Raw genomic sequence first — 21,172 nt, forward strand, 5'->3', positions numbered from 1 at the left:
CCACTAATTAAATTGGTACACTATTGTCCAACCCAAATAGAGCAATATCCAGCTGTTTAGACTGTGGATTAAAATGTCAGATAACGCAAAAATCAGCATGCTTTGCCATGCCAAACCTCAAGCAGTTAGTAGAATGGAACCGGCAACTAAACACATTTTAGAAATAATTTGAAAACATTGTGATGGGAGGACCATAAATGTAATCTGGTTTTTTGTTGTCACCCCAGTAACACAATTTGAAGAAAAAGTAACAAATCAGATGCTATTTGCAGTGCAACACTTTATTCTGAAATGAAAGGGGTATAAGAACAAATGTATTTAATATAATTTCAGAGAGAGGGGATATGTTTACATTTGGCTTTTGAATAGAGATGATGATTATTTATTTATTTTTTCAAAATTGCTTTTACTGAAAGTCCAGCATATCTAAACAATGCATTTCACTTTTGTAAAGATACAGTTGTGTTATTGAAAATTGTACATAAGTGCATGACTAAAAGTGTTGTTTTACACATATGGAGGTCTTAAATGATTGTTATTTAAGCATACATATTACATGAATATGTGCAAAAGAAAAGCACATTGGGTGAAATCTAAAACTTGTTATGATGGGGTGGCGGTGTTCACACTTCTTCAGTTACCACCACACCTCATAAGATAGGTACTGAAGATTCATTTTATATTTTTGAAAAGCTTTAACAACAAAATAAACAAGATAATTGAACTAGAGTCAAACATGCCTATTATTTGTCTTGTTAGATATAGGTCATTCTTAGTTACCTATGTTGGTGGACTCTGGGAGGCAGCTGTCATTTAAATCAGATTGGAGTCGTTGTGGCTAGGATTAATGGATTCCTACCTCGCAGGCTTTCTAAGTCATACCACGAGGTGTAGTGGAAGGTAGATACTGTAAGTTGTCTAATATCAGAGGGGAGACTTAAAATATATGCGGTCCAGGTGTCAAAGAACCTATCAGCTTGAATAGTTTTATTTAGGGAGGCTTTCAACCAATCCATGTGGAACAGAAAATGCAGTTTGTTCCTAACTAAGTTCATGGATGGTGGGGTAGAGGAGAGCCAGTCCTGTAGTATGGCTTTTCTGGTTGCTGCTGCTGCTAGTCTTTCTGCTAGTGCTTTGTTAGCTTTAGATACTTGCTGTGTCCCTTAGTTAGCTGGTACAGATTTGGTAAAGCACAATTAATGCTGTAGGATTTTTTTTAGATAAAAAACTGGCTATCATCAGAAAGGCACATCTTTTTGCCATCCCTGATAAGACTTGTCACAGGGGGTCACCAACTTGGAAAGTGTCTGCGACACTCGCATGCTCAGTGGACTCTGAGCAGCTGTTGAGAAGCTAAGTTTAGGGGTTGTAGCAAATTATCAAGCAGAAAATGAGGTTAGCCTGTAATAAAAGGTGATGCTACAAGGCTAATTATTAAATTCTGATGCTAGTTGTACTGTTTCTGTGTTGCCATGTAGTAATTATCTGTATTAATTACTAATCAGCCTTATATTGTGACATTTATATTCTATGTGTACTTCTAGCCTACTTCTTAAGTTAAGCTTTAGTTCTCATTTAAAGGAGATCAAAATCCAAAACACAAATTTTGGTATAAATGCTGTATTTTATATACAGAACTTACCACCAAGCACCAGTTAAAACTGGTACAGTACAGTAATTATTCAGGCCTTCAAAGTTGTGCACAGGGGTCACCATGTTGTGATCTGGGCAACTCTTGATAAGCTAGGCTTAGGGGTCATTGCAAATCATCAAGCAGAAAAGGAGGTTCTCATGTCTTAAAAGCTGATATTACAAGGGTGATAATTTCTGCTGCAAATTGCACTAATTTCTGAGCTGTTATGTAATAAAAATCTGAATTAATTACTAGTTAGCTCTGCATTGTGGCCTTTATATTTTATATAGACAGTTTATGATGAGCTGATTCAAAAGCTCAAGTAACGGACAGCAGCATGTACTTTGAATCAGCAAAACAGAAAATGGGAAGCTCCTTGGGGTATCTTCATAGACCCAGATCTGTGCTTGCCCAAAACATAATGTACAGCATTTGTAGCCTTATTCTTTGTTAGGTTTTAGTTCTCCTTTATCTCACTTCTCTCTGTACAGTAGATATAGATATAGATATAGATATAGATATATATATATATATATATATATATATATATATATATATATATATATATATGATTTCATACAGTATTTAGCTTATTAACAAAGCGTGCTGTATTAGCTCTGTTGAAATAGCAACTGAGGATTGGCCAATTTTGGTAGCTGGTTATCTGATATCTTATTATTCAATTTTTAGTAACAAAGTAAATATACAAAAATGAAGCTTAATTAAAGTAGCAATTTATATATCCTATTTTGCCGTTTCACCTCTATTGCCTGCATAGCTATAGAATCTGGAAGTACATTTACAATTAGTTTGACCATGGGGAATAATAAACAACATCTTGTAGTTGGAGCGTTGTCAAGTTTATAATTACACATTTTTCATTTTTAATTAGCTTTGACTAAACAGATTTTTGTGAGCTCTGAAAAATTGTTGGCTTGTGCATGTATTAATATATTTTTTTTTTATTTCAATTGTATTATATGTAGTCTGATATTTCAGTATTTTTACTCAGCCAACTTACTTACAAGGTGGGCCTACCTAATGCTGTTCTCATAAGGCTAAAAAATATAGTTCATATATTTCATATATATTATGCTCATGAATATACATGTTCCCAATTATTCAGTAAATATTTATTGGGACTATATGTCTGCCATAGAATTTGCCTAAAGGTAATTGCAGTAGTTTTGTCATAACTAACAGTTATTATTTTGTATTTGTTACTGTTATTCCAATTTTATTATTAAGGGTGTCCAACAAGCGGCACAGAGACTTAATGCAACTCTACAGCCTTTTTTTAATACTTCCAAGCCATCCACACATTTTTCTTTTTGTATGACATTATTGCTTTGCATAATTGGCTTGGTAGGAGGCAAAGTTGTATTGCCATGGTCTAGATAAATGTAAAAATTAAGTCCTAACAGTATACTTCTCTTGATCATTGTTGATGGAGATAAAATTCCAGATATATGTAGTAGTAAGAAAAAGAGAAAATGTAGTGTATGTGGCACAATCCAAAGGCCAATAGCCATTGTTGCTGGCTGGCCAAAAGTCATTGTCATTGTTCAAAAGTCTGTTCATTACGCTGATAAGCTGAACAAAATATCTAAAGAAAAATGAGAGGACACTGTGTGATGCCTTATACAGTACCTTATAACAGTCAAACTGCTAGATAAAGGAGCAGATTTATCAAAAATGTTTAGAGCATAAAAAATAAAAACTCATCCACGTTCTATTCATTCCAGTGGGATTTGTATTTATCAATGGGTAAACGCTAGAACTCCCCATTTGAATGCATGTACGTGGGTGAGTTTTTACTCACATTTTGATAACTCTGCCCCAAAATGTTATGCATTGAAACTTAGAAGAAGGATTTTTTATAGTTCATATCAAATGACGATTTGTATTTTAAGAGTGAGAGAACATAATATTGGCAGTAGAGTTTAAAATAAAAGTCAATTTAAAGCTGGAAGATCACATAATGAACGATTGACAGCATGTAATATCTGTGTGTGAGAGACTTGAAACCTAGAAAAATACAAGGAAAACTTTACCCCCAAAATGAATGGTTAAGTAACAGTTTATATCATAATAATGGCATATTAAAGAATCTTACCAAACTGGAATATATATTTAAAGGGATACTGTCATGGGAAAAAACATATATTTTCAAATTGAATCCAGCAGAATTCTGCACTGAAATCCATTTCTCAAAAGAGAAAACAGATTTTTTTATATTCAGTTTTGAAATCTGACATGGGGCTTGACATATTGTCAATTTCCCAGGTGCCCCAAGTCATGTGTCTTGTGCTCTGATAAACTTCAATCACTCTTTATTGCTGTACTGCAAGTTGGAGTGATATCACCCCCTCCCTCCCCCCCCCCCCAGCAGCCAAACAAAAGAAGAATGGGAAGGTAACCAGATCCCTCCCTAACACAAGATAACAGCTGTCTGGTAGATCTAAGAACAGCACTCAATAGTAAAAACCCATGTCAGACTGAGACACATTCAGTTACATTGAGAAGGAAAAACAGCAGCCTGCCAGAAAGCATTTCTCTCCTAAAGTGCAGGCACAAGTCACATGGCCAGGGGCAGCTGGGAAATTGAAAAAATGTCTAGCCCCATGTCAGATTTCAAAATTGAATATAAGAAAATCTGTTTGCTCTTTTGAGAAATGGATTTCAGTGCAGAATTCTGCTGGAGCAGCACTATTAACTGATTCATTTTGAAAAATCTTTTTCCCATGACAGTATCCCTTTAAGTAAATATTAAGTTCCAATAAAGGCTTTTTTAAACAAATCTTCAAGACTGGTGCTGTCTATTGGGATTTTGAAGCTGGTGGAAGTGGACACCAATTGACGTGCACCTGGTCGCTACATCTAAAGAATCAGAGTGGTGAGTGCTGGCTGACTATTCGTATATAAATATTGACCTTTTACATCTTTTCCCTTGAGCCACCATTTTGTGATGGTCTTTGTGCTGCCTCAGAGATCACCTGACCAGAAATACTGCAGCTCTAACTGTACAGGAAGATGTGTGTGAGTAAAACACAGGGCCTTGCCCAGTGTCGGAATTGCCCACCCGGCTACCAGGAAAACTCCCGGTGGGCCTAGGTGTCAGTGGGACCTCTTGCTTCTAACCATTTAGCCTATTTCATGATCCTTACCTATTCCTTTATGGAGAAAAATGCTTCATAATGGAAAAATATAGTAAGTAGATATAAAAGACTAGAAGAATAAGAGGTTGAGAGAGGAGAAGAGGAATAGTAGTTTGTAAAGTGGACCCACTGTCTAAGGTTTTCCGGTGGGCTGACGGTCTAAGGTTTTCTGGTGGGCCCACTGTCTGTTTTCTGGTGGGCCTCTGGCATCCCAGTCCGACACTGGCCTTGCTTATTAATTGGCTCATGTGACCTTATGTATGGTTTGTTTCTGTGCACCGTGAATCCAAGGATCCCAGGGGATGGCCCTTATGTTTTTTTAAAATGGCAATTTTCTATTTATGATTTCCCAATGGCACATACTACTAAAAAAGTATATTATTGTGAAAATAGTTATTTTTAAATGAAGCAGGGTTTTACATATGAGCTGGTTTATGCAATATATTTTTATAGAGACCTACATTGTGCGGGGGTATAGTTTTCAGCAATGTATGAGCATGCATCCCCTGTTATGGCAAAGATTGCTGTAGGACCACAATTTGTTTAGTTCTAGAAGATGTATGTTTAGTGCAGATTTTGTTAGATTAAAGAAAGCATTATACCACCCATCTGCTGTTACAGTTTGATTGATTACATAAGGAAGAGGATGCCCAGACACCCAGGAAAAAAACCTACTGGTAGAGGTCAACATTTTGAAGGCCAGAATGACCCTCACGTTATTGCATCCCCCCCCATGCTCCTCGTTATTTTGAGACTTGCTTCTCAATCCTATTTCTGCTTGGTTGACACACTTCTTAAATCTGTGTGTTGAGTGTTGTTAGTAAGAGAAAGGGGATAAAAGTAGCTCAGAGCTGCCATCTTACTTACCATCCCCAGGTGTTCTAGCACAGAATTTTGCTCTAATTCATGGGAATATACAGTAAGAAAGAAGACAACAATGTGTTACTTTTTTCCCTGACTGGTGAGTTTTTTCCTTATGGGAGCACTGGCCCAGGGAATAACATAGCAATGTAATTCACTGGAGAATGTCCAATAAATTGGCACCACACCTAGTGAATTTGGCTTTCCTTGTTCTTTAAGTTTAGGGCCCCTGCATCCCCCGTAACCATTGCTGTATGGTATCAAATATGCTTTAAAAAGGTGATGGAACTTGAATTTTATAGATGAAGGATCATTGAAATACTGCCAGTGAGTGTTGTTGCTTGCAGCCCTAAAACATCTGGATAGCTATAGATGCCACAAGCACACTGCTGACAGTTACAGTCTCAGTAACATATATGTCTTAAGAACGGTTATATGACATGCTTACCTTCATATTAAATGTATGAGAATGTATGTAAATAAGAATGCAATATTTATTTGCTTTTTTCTAAGGGTGGATACGGTGAAACTTGTGACATTCTTATACAGCATCACCCAAGGTTGTTTCAGACCCTAATCCAAATGACTCAGAACGAGGAGCTCCGTGAAAACATGGTAATACTAATTTTTCCTTCTTTTTCCTTTTTTGGCTACAATATTACAATGTATATTTACATAATTTATCACTGTCAAAGTTTATCAGTGTATATAGAGTATACCATGCATCACTGAATATTTTTGGTGTAAGTAAGCTTTATTAGGAGATTCATATTTGTATTTTATATGCCATCAATTTGTTGTTATTCTTCTAAACAATATACCATTAATATATTTGTATATATTATTAACATAGATATACTTGCTTAGTTAAGGCAGGTTCTTGAACATTTGTCTCAGCAAAGTGAAGTCCAGTATCTGAAGATACTCACAGGCCTTGCAGAAGTAGCCACAACAAATGGTCACAAACTCCTAAGGTAAGTTTTCTTTTAAAGGAGAATTAAAGGTAAAATTCTGGAGGGGGGCAGTTTGTTAGTTACCTCCAATTGACAACATTTAACCTTAGGATGGCTCACCTTCTACTTAAAAAGTGACTATGCACACTGCAGAGCTTCAAACAGCACTTGAAAGACCTATGTGCATGCCCACTTTTTTTTTCTTTTTTTTTCTTTTTTTTTTAAAGAAGAGATGAACTGTTCCTGAGTCGGTGTCTTTAGCCACTGGGTGTGTTTTTACCTTTTGTTTGCCTTAAATATGGCAAAACACTCCAAAAGAAGCACTTAATTTATTCTGTCGCTGACCTTATATACAGTACATCTTGCATCAAAACATAGTGATTTTTTCACTAAAGCTACAGACTTTTTTGGACAGTCTGTTGCCATGCCATAGGTTTCTTATTAACATGTGCATTTGTTAAGTGTATAACATTAATTCCAAGTAAACTTTTTTTTCTCCTTTTTGTAGCTTAAAGGGGATCTAAAACCAATGTATCCAATGCAATGTATATTTACATAATGTCTATTTTATGTAAATATATATATATATATATATATATATATATATATATATATATCAGTCCACGAAAGCACTCACAGCGATTACCATCCAATGTGTATCAATAAATCATTTATTGATACACATTGGATGGTGATTGCTGTGAGTTCTTTCATGGACTGTTATGATTACTTTTGGATAGCACCCAGCAAGTGACTTTGTGAGTGGTGAGTGCCCATAATCCCCATATATATATATTATATATAACATGGAGGAGCACTCACCAAACTAAAACACAGCATGCCTGGGTCCGCACTCAACAGGCTAATTTAGAGTAACTGATTTTAATAGACAAACAAAAGAAATTCCAACATTTCGATCACATAATATATATATATATATATTCGATTTTGATATAGTAGCAATTTCCATTTGGTTTTCATTTTTTATTACTTTTGGTGTTTTAAATATTTAGTTTATTATTCAACAGCTCTCCATTTTGCAATTACAGCAGTCGTTCTATTCAGGTCCTCTCCTATTCATATTCCAGTCTCTTCTTCAAATCAGTGCTTGGTTGCTAGGGTCATTTGGACTATGAATAGGAGAGGACCTGAATAGAAAGGGAGTTATAAAAAGTAGCAATAACAATAAATGTGTAGCCTTACAGAGAATTTGTTTTTTAGAAGGGATCGGTGACCCCCATTTGAAAGCTGGAAAGAGTCAAAAAAAGACCGCAAATAATTCAAAAACGAATTGCTTTGAATTGGCCATTCTATAACATACTGAAAGTCAATTTAAATGTGAACCACCTTTTTAACGGCATAATTGAGGATTTTTTTTACAAAAAACAGTAGTTCCTAATAGTATAATGTAACACCATTACCCATCTATTTGGTCTTTCCTTTGTGCAGCAAACTTAAATAAATTATGAGTAATCAAAATTGTAGTCAACATTTCTATCCAATGGATTCTTTCTCAAGACAAAAAAAAGTATATATATTTGCAGTACAATAAAATATGCCTAGTGATTCCCTTTACCAGCTCAATTAATGATAAGCATTTTTTTTGTACAGTATCTCAAGTAGTTATGAAGCTCAAATGAAGAGTCTGCTGAGGATTGTACGGATTTTCTGCCATGTTTTTCGTATTGGCCCATCTTCCCCTAATAATGGAAATGACATGGGCTACAATGGAAACAAAACTCCTCGAAACCAGGTGTTCAAGGTCAGAAATGTGTCTGATGTCTTTAGGAAGATAAACATTAAAGAGATGAATTTGCCAAAGCATACACTCATTTATCAGGCCACTTCTGAACAGGACGTAAGTGTAGCTGATGTCATTTACATTAAGTCCTCTACTTACTCCCACTTCTGCCTATCTCCTTTTGCTATTTCTTTACTGTAAGACATTTGGTACCTACTGTGCTACATAAGAATGCTAAGCACGTATTCCAAAGCATTTCCCCGAGCCCTTGACTCTGTAATGTGGGAAGACATTTGATACTAATACTCCCAACATTTGATTCCTTGATTCAATTTTGCCAATTTTCACTTGCAGGGTTTACTGGACAGGGTCATAACACTGTTCAGTCACACAGCCATTTCTATGTTTACTCTTTTAACAAAAGCTTTTTTACGAGAGTGTTTTTTTTTTTTAGTAATGTTACCATTTATTATTACAGCAGCTGAACACATTCCTCAAGACTGTAACAGAAATCATAAGTATACCGTTCTGTTGCAAAGATTTTACCAAATAAATAAAGGAACTCCAATATCTTTAGAGATCTGTTAAAGGGTACCCGTCGCCCAAAAAAATTATTCAAAATCCTATTTTATCACATTAGTCAAGCAAAATTAACTTTAATTACACTATATAAATTATTTGAATTGTGTTTCCTTCAGACTGGGAATTCATAATTCTACCAAGCAGGCAGGAGCCATTTTGTGGACACTGTTATTAAGGCAAGCCGTGCATCATCTCAAAATCTTGTTTTGTGCACCAGAATGGGGGACCCGATGTCCATTCCCATGCACTGGCTACACAATTAAACCGTGAAGAGAACAGGGAAATGTAGGCAGAGCACATCTAGGAAGTGCTGAATGGAAAGTGAACGTAATTGTCTGCTCCTCCTCTATGCCTAAGGGATAGAGGAGGGGCAGACAATATTTAATTGACAACTGAGATTTTTAAATGAGCTTATGAGTGCTTTAATAAAAAAAAAAATGAAATTGGATTTCATGTTTAATTGAAAAGGACTTTTTACACCGCTTTTTGTGTCTGGATGACATGTCCACTTTAAACCCACAGTGTTTTTCAATGTGTTTTCAATCTTAAGCAGTCAGGTCAGTTAGTGCTCCCAAGTAACTGTTTCAAACCCACAGTGTTAACAGTCCTTTTACATTAAAATTGGTTTACTAGGATAAGGTACCAGAATTGTCCCTTAAAAATGTTAGGGTTAATTTCACTTTTTATTTAATTAATATTATCACATATTTCTTAAGTGCCAACATATTCCACAGTGCACAATAAACAGACACTCCAGATAGCTCTCTTGTAATGTCCATTTTGAGCAAATATATATTTTTTATATTCATTTTGTTTTCTTTGTACTTGTACTGTGAGCTATGCTTACATAAACCAATACAGATGGGAAAACTTGGTTCTTTTTTAAATGTTTTTTAGTAGATGTTGACACAAATTATATAAAAATCCCTTATCCAGAATACCCCAGCTACCAAGTATTCCAGATAATAGATACAACACCTGTCCTGACATTTATAGGAAGCAAAGCAAATAGGTTTTTATTGTAGCTCACTGATTAGGAATTGTGGCTCATCCCACAGGTATCCTGTGCTGATATCCCAAACGGATCATCCAAAGATTAAATATAAAGTGTAGGACAAGTCTAAGGCAGTATTTTCAGCTGCAAATACTTTTAGCATTTGTCTGCCAATGACCTTTCGTGTATAACATTGTGCATTGTGGGTAACAGACTAAAAGTGAGAGACAAGTGGAAAATACCATGCAAATGTGCCATAATTTTTAAAAATAGTAGCCTCCAAAGGATGTATAATATACAAGAGTTCATTCAAAAAAGTCCAATCCGTGTAGGTTAGGGTACCAAAACCCAATGTTAGTCTAGTAAAAAAGTCAAATTTTAAAGTCCATAGTTTCCATTGGATCTTAACGCCAGGCCTCAGCTTGTATTACAGTGTAACAGATTGTAGCGTGGTAATGGCGGAGCTCACCCTGATCGGCAAATCCCCTCCGGTCGCTGCTCCTGCGAGATCCCGGACCTTCTCAACCGGCTAGTACAATGTAACATCTACCTCGCATTAGCGAGCGCTGATCCAAGAGGGGAAGACGTTAATAATATCAATACGGCTTTTATTGAAGCACACATATACAATTTACAGCAGTGGGGTGCAAACTAACGCGTTTCGTGCCCGTATCTCGGCACTTCCTCAGAACTTCCTCACAACTCTGAGGAAGTGCCAAGATACGGGCACGAAACGCGTTAGTTTGTACCCCACTGCTGTAAATTGTATATGTGTGCTTCAGTAAAAGCCGTATTGATACAAACGTCTTCCCTTCTTGGATCAGCGCTCACTAATGCGAGGTAGATGTTACATTGTACTCTGCTTGTATTAGCCTAACCTGTGCAGAAAAGAAAATTGCAATTATGCCTATCCAAGCACTAGCTTCCTGAAACAGTGTGTTTGTTATATATTAATGTTACAATATCGGTATTGCCAAAGTGCTTTATCAACATATCAGTGTTTTGTCAGCATATCAGTATTATCAAAACAAAAGCCAGCAATTTAAAACTAGACTCCTGTAACAATTGTTACAGGAGTTGTTCATCCATTCCCTTGGGGTACATACTCTCTAAATGTCTACCCATTGTGCTTCCCTTTGTATTGGAAGCACAGCACACCTAATTATTCATAGTGCCCCACAGTGTTTACATTATAGGCTTTTAAGCCTGGTGTACACTGAACAATCCATATACAGATGAAGCCAGGTTTGCCATATACTGGTAAAGATGAAGTACTGTCAATAGCAAAATAAACACTGGACTATACAGTTATGATAAATCACAAAAAACAGCAGTTAAGGTCAGCTGACAGTGCTTCTTCTGTGTGAAGGTTGTAAGCTCTTAAGACAGGAACTCCTTCTGACCCTGCCATTAACTACACAACTCCAGTGTATATGTTTCTGCTTCTCATTTGTGAACAGTGTTATACACAATATATACATTTAGAGCTTTCTCTCTCTTTACAAAGAATAAAAATTACAGATTTCAGATAGGTCATCCAGATAATGTCAAGCAAATCGCTTCAACCAACCTGTAAGAGAGAAGTATTCAGAATATCAGCATAGCTGCAGGATGATTTAGTTCTGGTTAGATTGTAATTTCTATCCTATAAAGCCTATTCTGAATGAACAGCTTCAGAATTCAAACATAGCTGCAGAATAGCTTGGTTGGCAGTGCAAGGCACTTCTGCTTTTTATTTCTTTTTAAATGTTAGGATCCACAGCAGCAATACATACTATTATATTCATGTCTCCAATCAACATCCTGTTTCCCCACAATCTCTTAATCTTATATACCACAAGATGGTGCTGCTGTGGTAGCATATTGCAAGTGATTATAGCCTGAAATTAAATGATGGATTTTTTTCAGAAGCCATTTATTTCAATAACCTAAACATAGTTTAAAACTTCCCTAGGCCATATACCTGAATGCAAAATCAAATTCCTATTTGACACATCAGTGTATTTCCTTACGTGGAATAACAAATTCCAAAATGAGTTTGCTGGTATTTTGTCTAAAGTTTTGCCACAACTGGTAAATTCTATATCCATTGTTTGTTTGCTGTTCCTTCCCAATTCATTATAGTATCCCCTATTTTTAACATCTTCGTGATAGTAGGCCTAGGGTTACCAGTAATATTAAATTCTTCTACTTCTATGTGTGGATGTTTGAAAGCTGCTGGCTTGTCATAAATGGATTCTGTTTTATTTTGTAGCAACATTTTTAAAAAAAACGTCAGCCAAATGCAATGAATTTTATGGAAGTAATCTCTAGTGTCCAGTATGGACAATAGAAATGTACTGACCTATCTTACCGGCAATTTCTGTTGTATTGCAGTATTTACAGATAGAATTTAAAGGTCAAACCTGTTTTCTGACCCTTGCTCTGCTTCCCTGAAGTTGCCTCCAGAGAAGTGAGAATAACAAGAGATAAGGATTATAGATACAGGTATAGGATCTATATTGTGGAATGCTTGGCATTTTCCTATTTGATTTTTTTTTTCCAGAAAAATATTATTTTCCGTTTCCTTCTATGTAAATTCTCAAAGTGTCTATGTAGAAATGCCTCACCAGAGACCCCTCTGCATGCCAGATGAATACATATGTCCATGGCGTCAACTGTCTATTGAATTTAGATTTAGTTACACCCAATCACTCTTCAAGGCAGCCCTGTAGACACCCCCCATCACGATTACAAATGGTCTAGTGCCTGAAAATCGAATTGAATTACAAATACAAAGCCTTGTATACAGTTAAACAAAAATCCAGGTAACATAATAAGCAAAATATACAATAATGCGAAAAAACCTTAGTTAAAATATGGGTCTAAGTCAGACATGTTGATGTCTTCCAGAATGACCCAGTTCAAAAGGAGGATTTTTAATTAAAATTTAATTACCGTGATAGTCATAAAAATCTTATTCGTTCTCCATGGTGTTCACATTTTTTTTTTTTTTTTGAAAGATCAAATGCAGTAACGAAAGAGGGAAATACTCTAATTCCAAATGTTTGTTTCCATGATGTCCATATACACGAAAGCTATATTTGCCAAGAATAGAGTCTTTTAATTAATTATACAAAAATAATGGTTTAAAATGCACTCAGTTGGAAATGGCATTTCTGGATAATGGGTTTTCAGATAAGAGATCCCATACCTGTACATTTTTTTTAACTAATAGACGTTAATACAAGACTTAATCTTCTGTGATGTGTGCTGATTTGTTGAACTAAATTCATAGTTAATATCACATATAGGTTGGTTGTAGTAGACTGCAAAATGTGCTATATAATACTCAAGACACACTTAGGACTATAATTTCATGTGTAGCATGTCCTTATAAGCAGGCTGCCTATAATTTGTAATCTATTTCATACACGATTTCAATCACTCGGCACCATTATTATCAATGACATATAATAGCGAAGGCCTCACAGCACATGGAACAGCAATGAAAGATGTGACCTTTTAGCACAGTATTTTGTATAGTGCGTTGTCACTCTCTAAAAGTGACCGTGAGGAACATCCATATGTATATGGGGAAGGCATAAATGTGTGTTCTGAATTATAGGACTCCCTAGGAAAATAACACATAGTGCTATTTGTCGCCCATGTTTTGTCGAAACGAAAAAAAAAATGCCAGAAAATAACCAAAGACAATATTAAGAAATGTTTCTGTTAAAACAGAACGATTATGCGATTATGGTCAGTATGGTCTTCGGCATGGTATTTTCTGGTGTTTTGTAGCCACTACAAATAGCATGTATTTGATTGCCCTTATATCCTTATAACAGTAGGGGGAACATGATACGCTATGTAATACAAATATCATATTTATTTTTCACTTCGGCATGTTATTTCCCACATCATATGCTATTAAGCTGTAATGGAACTGGCCTGTACTCTCAAATATATTTGCTAGATAGAAGGGTATTCCAGTGTTTGCAGCTTGCCAAATTGCTAGAATGCATCATTCTCTATCTAGGTATTTATTTTGTTTCTGTCACGGCATAAAGTTTACCCTATAGAGGGAAATGGAGCTACAGTATAACTTCTTTTTGGGAGCGAGGCAGACCATTTGCAGCAACAGTATTGCAAACCTTATCTAGTTACACCTAACATTTCAATACATTTCAATCTGTTTCTTGCATAGTAGGATCATTGTTATTTTTCACCTAATGCAGTTACACTAGTTAATAGAATTTTCATTGTCTTTGTACTGTTTTCTATATATTCAATCTGCACCTTGCTACATATCAGAAAATGCTTATTTCTTTTATTTCATCTGCAATAAGAACATTATCTATTTTGTGCCTGATTGTCAAGTGTGTACTTACATTTTCACCCTTATTTAGACAGCAGTGTTTGTGTTTTTTGTTACTTTTGCAGCCTCTAGAATTGCTTTGGCATTCTTTAGATGAATGGTTAGTGCTCATCGCCACAGAATTAACCAAGAACAAAAGGGACTCCTCCAACATCGCTTGCATTTTACTAAAGCAAAGTCCACTGGATCAGCAAGATATTTCTTTAGCTCATCAATCAGCCATTGGTGAAAGTGGAAATCATGACCATCTATTAGCATCAACAAGAGCAGGAGACTTAGAGAGCTGCAGTGCTATTGGAATTCAGGAACCAGTTGCAGATGGTCAGGATGTTATCTCAATGACCGCAAATCGACTGAGTGCTGTTATTCAAGCCTTCTACATGTGCTGCTCTTGCCAAATGCCTCAGGGGTAAGCGGTGTTTGGTTTTTAAAAAAAGGCTTATGCTTTGCATTTTTTAATTTCCCTTTTTGCATGAAATACTATTCAGAATTTTCTAATGTTTTTCTCTAAATATACACTTAAAAATATGTATTTCCAATTTTCATTATTTAGTGCCTTTGCAAAAGTATTTTGACTCTTGACCTATTAGATTAGATTTTGTTATGAAATCAAAATAAGAAGAATCACTTTATTTTTTTTACTGCCATATTTTGCAGCATCTTTAAATTTAAAAAAAATCCTGTTTTACTCCAGCCAATTTAGTTATGTTTATGTTAAAAGTTGCATAAACACTATCTGAACTTCCAACTTACATACTTGATTCCACCTGATTAAAAGGAAACCATGGTACTGAAGTGACCAGTTCCTTATGCTCCTCAAGCCTCAGAATCCACTACCACTTACTTACTTTGCACTTTGGATGTAACTTTGATCCATTCTTCATTCAGATTTGGTTAAGGTTAGTTGAATGAGTTGACTGAGATCAGGGCTATGGTTTCAGGACGTTTACCTTTTTGCTTCTGAAACACTCCAGTGTTACTTTAGTCTAGTGTTTTTGATAAATGCCCTGCTAAAAATGAACTTTTGCCCAAGTTTCAGTTTTTTTTTACAAAATTATTTCTTTCATTTACCCTGTCCATGTTTTGTTTTAACAAAATGCCACTCTCCCTGTGCCACAGCAAGATGTTACACTACTATACTTCAGTGTAGGTATTGTGTATGTTGAATAAGCAGTGTTAGAGCTTTTTGGTTAAGTTCAATGCAATATTCATGGCCAAATCTATCTTGGACTTGTATGACTGGAATACTTTTTCCACAGTGTCCGTTTTATGGGGTAAATTTATCAAAGAGTGAAGTTCCGCCACTAGAGTGAAATTCCGCAGCTCTCCATTCATTTCTATGGGATTTTGAAAGGCGTATTTATCAATGGGTGAAAGTGAAATTACACCTTTAAAAACCCCATAGAAATGAATGGGGAGTGACGGAACTTCACTCTAGTGGCGGAACTTCACTATTAACTTTACTCTTTGATAAATATACCCCTATGTGTCTTGGTAAAATCTAGGGGGCAGATTTATCAAGGGTTGAATAGTAAATTCGAATTTTCGAGTGAAATTCACACATTCAAATTTTATTCCCCCTATTCAAATTTAAATTCAAATGTGATGTTTATCACAAACCTGCAGAGTTCATATATAAGTCAGTGGCAGAGGTCCCTTGAGCCATTTGGAGATGTTAATAGCCTTCCTGACATTCAAGTTTTTGTACAAAACAAATACGATTCGAATTTTCGGGTCGGATCAATTCGATAGAATATTAGACAAATTTTTTATTAAATAACCTCCGAGTAGAATTGTGAGTATTTTCGAATAAAAAAAAATTCACATGAATTCGAAATTCGACCTTTGATAAATGGGCCTCTAGATGAGCTTTCACATGTTTTCTTTTGAGTAATGACTTCCTTTATGCTACCCTCCCATACAAGCCAGTAGTAATATCTACAGCTTTATACTCTAGGATTGATTCTAAAAAGGGTAAAACGTCTTAAAATGGCAAATTAATGCTCTGATTGCAGTCTGTGTCATTATTTAAATATTGGAGTGCACAAGAGCTAACCCGAATGAACTGGTGAAATGAACAGTATGAAAGGCGGTGCATACTTACTTCCAAAAAGCCTAAACCAGTTATTGTTCCAAAAAATGATGTTACAAAATATTAAAGTTGGTGGAGTGATCCTTTATGCAAGCAACTTTAATTTCCTTTTTTTTATATTTCTTATGATAAACATTAGCAATGTGTGTCACATTAAAAACATAATAACGATCATAGAGACCGTACTAGTATCTAATTATATATATATTATATCTAATTATACTAGATATAATATTCAGTAAAATGAAATAGTCAAGTGTGTGATTGATTTTGTAAAGGCATGGTATGTTTGACAAACGTATTTGAAAACCAGCGCTGCAGTAGAACTACATTATCTTCTGTGCATTGATGTTTACAGCTGTTCTGACATGAACGTTGGTGTACTGAGTTTGCAGACACTTGTATTGTAGTAAAGTGTGCTTAAGCACAAGAGTTTCCACAGCAGATGTCTGCCGCTGCATCTCAGTTGAAGATTAAGTAAATTTGATTTGTTTGATACACAGGAGAGAGGTTGCACAGACACAACTACAAAATAAAAGCAAAACAGCAGGAGGATAAGCTTTAGAACAGGTGTTTGCATATATATTATAGCTAAATCACTTGTAGACTTTCACCTTTCAGATATGTAAGGCACTGCTTAGTGGTTCAGTCTCATTTTACTGTTACTTATAAACAGCAAAAGATTAAAATTGACAGAAACTTCAAATTGTCTTCGAATACCACCACAATAAAAGTGAAGTTTGCATTGAAGCAACTTGTTCAAGCTACACTGAAATAAAACATAGGGATCCCCAATTCACTATTTAATCCACACAAGTCTCCTACAAAGTAGCATGTGTAAGAAGAGGAAACGTACAGTGATACACTATTTACTAAATTTGATTAATTGCTTATTAAATATCATGTTCATGCATATGTTGGTACTGGTTTAACAACTCGAGAAACCACTATTAAGGGGCATATTTATCAAGGATCGAATTTCGAAGTTAAAAAACCATCGAATTTGAGTACTTTGATAGCCGAAGTTTTTTTTCCATCTAAAACGGCCGTATTCGATCAAAGTAAAATCGTCCGATCGTACAATTTAATCCTTCAAATCAAACAATTCGAAGGATTTTACAACTTCTTGATAAGTTTCGACTTCTCAAAACTTGCCCAAAAGCCTCAGATAGGTTCTAGGAGATCCCCCATAGGCTAAACAGCAATTCGGCAGGTTTAAGGTAGCAAAGGGTCGAAGTTTTTTAAAGAGACAACACTTAGATTTTCGAGTGGTCGAATTTTCAAAGTTTTTTCAATTCAAATTGAATTTTGGCCTATTCAATGGTCGAAGTAGTTTTTTTACATTTCTGAGAATTAAATTTCCTTTCACTATGGAAAAAGTATTTTTTGGGTGGTGCATATTTTTTTAGATGAGGACTTACGAGACATAAGTCGGGAACCTTAGAGAAATATATCACCCTTTAACAAATTTTCTTGTTTTTATGATATACATAATTTTTTCAATTCAAATTGAATTTTGGCCTATTCAATGGTCGAAGTAGTTTTTTACATTCAAAAATTCAGTTAAACCCTTGATAAATCTCCCCCTAAAAGTCAATGATTTGGTGCCATTAGGTAAAATAGCTTGCTTTTCCCCATAGTGTACTGAGGTCTTTTATTATGTTTGTTTTGTAGATTTTGTTGTGTAATGCCATCACTATTATGGAACCCAAAGACTAGCTTCTTTCAAACCACTCAAAGCACTTGAAACGTTTTATGACATGATAATTCACAACTCAAATTTGAGAGTTTTGACCATAAAAAAAATTTGAAAACTCTTATTTTAAATTCGACCCTTAATAGATCTTTTGGCATAAATTGTATTGCATATAATTGTAAACAGTAATTGAAAATTGTTCCTGATTTTAAATGTATTTGTAATAGTTTTTGCTATTAAAATAGTGTCTGTCTACCTCTTAATAGCCTCCACTACCTGTTCTGACTGCCTGTAACATTGTATTGGTAGTTAGCTCTACTTTATCGAGTCTTTATCAAAGACACCCTCATTTCCTTTGAGTTTATAGGAGATGGTTTTTCTAATAATTTGGAACTTTTGTAAACAACAGGTTAATCCACACCTGTATTTATGTGTTGTTTAAGTAATTATGTTTTGTGAAAGTATCTTTGTTATTAAACAACTCTGAGATTTAATAAAAATATTTTTCTTTTCAAAGCATGACATCCCCACGTTTTATAGAATTTGTCTGCAAGCATGACGAAGTTCTTAAATGTTTTGTGACAAGGTAAGTTTGAGAATCTGCAGTATACCAGTTATATTTTGTCCTCTTTCCTATGTTTCACTTGGTCTCTGCCTTCATCAAAATAGCTTATGAACAGGCACTCAAAGTAGACAAAGGGGTAGTTCACAATTCAAACACTTTTTTTCAGTACTAGCAATAATTACTTTTTAGCAGTTGTTCTATTTTTATGACAGCAATATTGTCTTTCCATGGATTTGCCTCAAAAATTATACATTTCATATGTTTACAGATTATTATTACTACATAACTGCATTCCGTTTTTCAGGTGACCAGAAAAAAATTGTGTAAAATCCAGGAAAATCAGGGAATTGCATTATTTATTTGTGGTAAATAAAACTTAAAATCGGAAACATACAGTGATACACTATTTACTAAATTTGATTAATTGCTTATTAAATAGCATGTTCATGCATATGTTGGTACTGGTTTAACAACTCGAGAAACCACTATTAAGGGGCATATTTATCAAGGATCGAATTTCGAAGTTAAAAAACCATCGAATTTGAGTACTTTGATAGCCGAAGTTTTTTTTCCATCTAAAACGGCCGTATTCGATCAAAGTAAAATCGTACGATCGTACAATTTAATCCTTCAAATCAAACGATTCGAAGGATTTTACAACTTCTTGATAAGTTTCGACTACTCAAAACTTGCCCAAAAGCCTCAGATAGGTTCTAGGAGATCCCCCATAGGCTAAACAGCAATTCGGCAGGTTTAAGGTAGCAGTGTCGAAGTTTTTTAAAGAGACAACACTTAGATTTTCGAGTGGTCGAATTTTCAAAGTTTTTTCAATTCAAATTGAATTTTGGCCTATTCAATGGTCGAAGTAGTTTTTTTACATTTCTGAGAATTAAATTTCCTTTCACTATGGAAAAAGTATTTTTTGGGTGGTGCATATTTTTTTAGATGAGGACTTACGAGACATAAGTCGGGAACCTTAGAGAAATATATCACCCTTTAACAAATTTTCTTGTTTTTATGATATACATTGTACGTATGCTTATGTGAAGCATTAACGGTATTAAATGTATCATGGAGAAATTAGTATGCGTGACTTTTTAGTTGGAGAGCTTTGTTGATGAGTACAAAAATGTGTTGCCATAGTCTAGTGATGGATGGGCTCTCGCACCACATGTGGAGCAGGGTACCCTCTCCAGCAAAGAAAAGAGTATGTGCCTGTAATTTTATTGAGCTTCACTGGTGTAAGATGCCATCTGAAGAGCATTTTCTTGTATGCCTTGAGGTGGTTGGTACATCTAGTGGCACTTGAGAGTGTGGATTGTATATCTTGCCTGCTCTGGAGTAAGTAACATTTTTTTCCCCATTTTATTTATATTTTATGTGGGGGTGTTTGTAGTCCAATGGCAGGGTGAGTAGAAACCTGTAACAGTCCGAAAGGATTCTTTTCACCTGTCCTCCTGTGGTACATAGGGGCTCTATTGTAGTTCTCCGGCGTAGTGTTTTATAAGTTGGAAGGGTTCTACTGAGGAAATGTGTAAGTGCACCTTCCTTGGTAATTTTCTTTTGTAGTTCCGGAAATGTCCTGTATAGATTTATAAAAAAAAGTTTTGAAATGAGTGATTCCTTTCTGTATCCAACTCTGTAAATTTAGATCCTGGAACAGATATTTAATATTGCCACTAGGAGTGATGGGAGAGGGAAATTGTCCAAAATCCACTTTTTTGTAGCATGTGTCCCAGTTGGATACAATAGTTGTGGTTGTAGGCAGTATGTTTAAGTCTCTCGGTCTACTTTTGACAGGCAACCATAGTAGCCTGGGGTATTGACATGCCTGGAATTCAGTGTCCAACCATTCCTGTGATATAATGGGCTGTAAAGTTATCCATTTTTAAATTCATTTTATTATTTTTTAATGATTTCATTTGTTTCCCTTTCTTAGGAATCCAAAAATAATATTTGACCACTTCCATTTTCTTCTGGAGTGCCCTGAATTAATGTCTCGGTTTATGCATATCATAAAAGCACAGGTATGTTATTTGCTCAGAAGAAGCTTTTCTAGAGCAGGCTCAATTACAAATAAATCGCTGATGCTTACTTAATTCACCAGTAGGTCCTTCCAGCAAACTAGATCCCTTTGATTTAAATAGTAGGCATGTTTCACTCTGGCATTTAGTATCAATTTGATCTTTTTTTTAACCCTAATCATTTATGTTACTTTTACCAATGTAATGCCATTCGGCACTATGGAGTGGTAGTGCTCTGTGCACATGGTATTTTATGCCTCTCTGGATAGCATAACATCTCTGTTTGATGTAGATAAAAATTATTAAGGAAGAAAGACAGAAATCATAGGCAACTGCCAATACAGGCCAGGGGCACTCTGTATACTGACCTGAGAGTATTCCAAGATGTGACTTCAGTGGGAGCACATCCATGTTGATATGCAGTGCCAGTACCATTGCATATCTTCTAAGGATACTCCCTCTCTGAAGCAGATCTGCTGCTTTTCTTCTTCAGATATGTAATTTGCACTGAAT

The 21,172-nt window shown here is 35.3% G+C and overlaps 1 protein-coding gene across 2 annotated transcripts in view; it reads left to right on the forward strand.

Moving 5' to 3' along the window:
* hace1.L (HECT domain and ankyrin repeat containing E3 ubiquitin protein ligase 1 L homeolog) overlaps positions 1 to 21,172 on the forward strand; it is a 59,573-nt gene that overhangs the window by 15,551 nt on the left and 22,850 nt on the right. Inside the window, exons 9-14 of one of the 2 annotated variants that reach the window (XM_018261979.2) lie at positions 6,166 to 6,267; positions 6,520 to 6,626; positions 8,217 to 8,367; positions 14,348 to 14,691; positions 18,588 to 18,656; positions 20,575 to 20,662. In XM_018261979.2, coding sequence (XP_018117468.1) covers positions 6,166 to 6,267; positions 6,520 to 6,626; positions 8,217 to 8,367; positions 14,348 to 14,691; positions 18,588 to 18,656; positions 20,575 to 20,662 — 861 coding nt within the window. 2 annotated transcript variants of the gene reach the window in all.

This window comes from Xenopus laevis, chromosome 5L, assembly GCF_017654675.1.
Source record: "Xenopus laevis strain J_2021 chromosome 5L, Xenopus_laevis_v10.1, whole genome shotgun sequence".
In the NCBI taxonomy this organism is placed as follows: Eukaryota; Metazoa; Chordata; class Amphibia; order Anura; family Pipidae; genus Xenopus; species Xenopus laevis.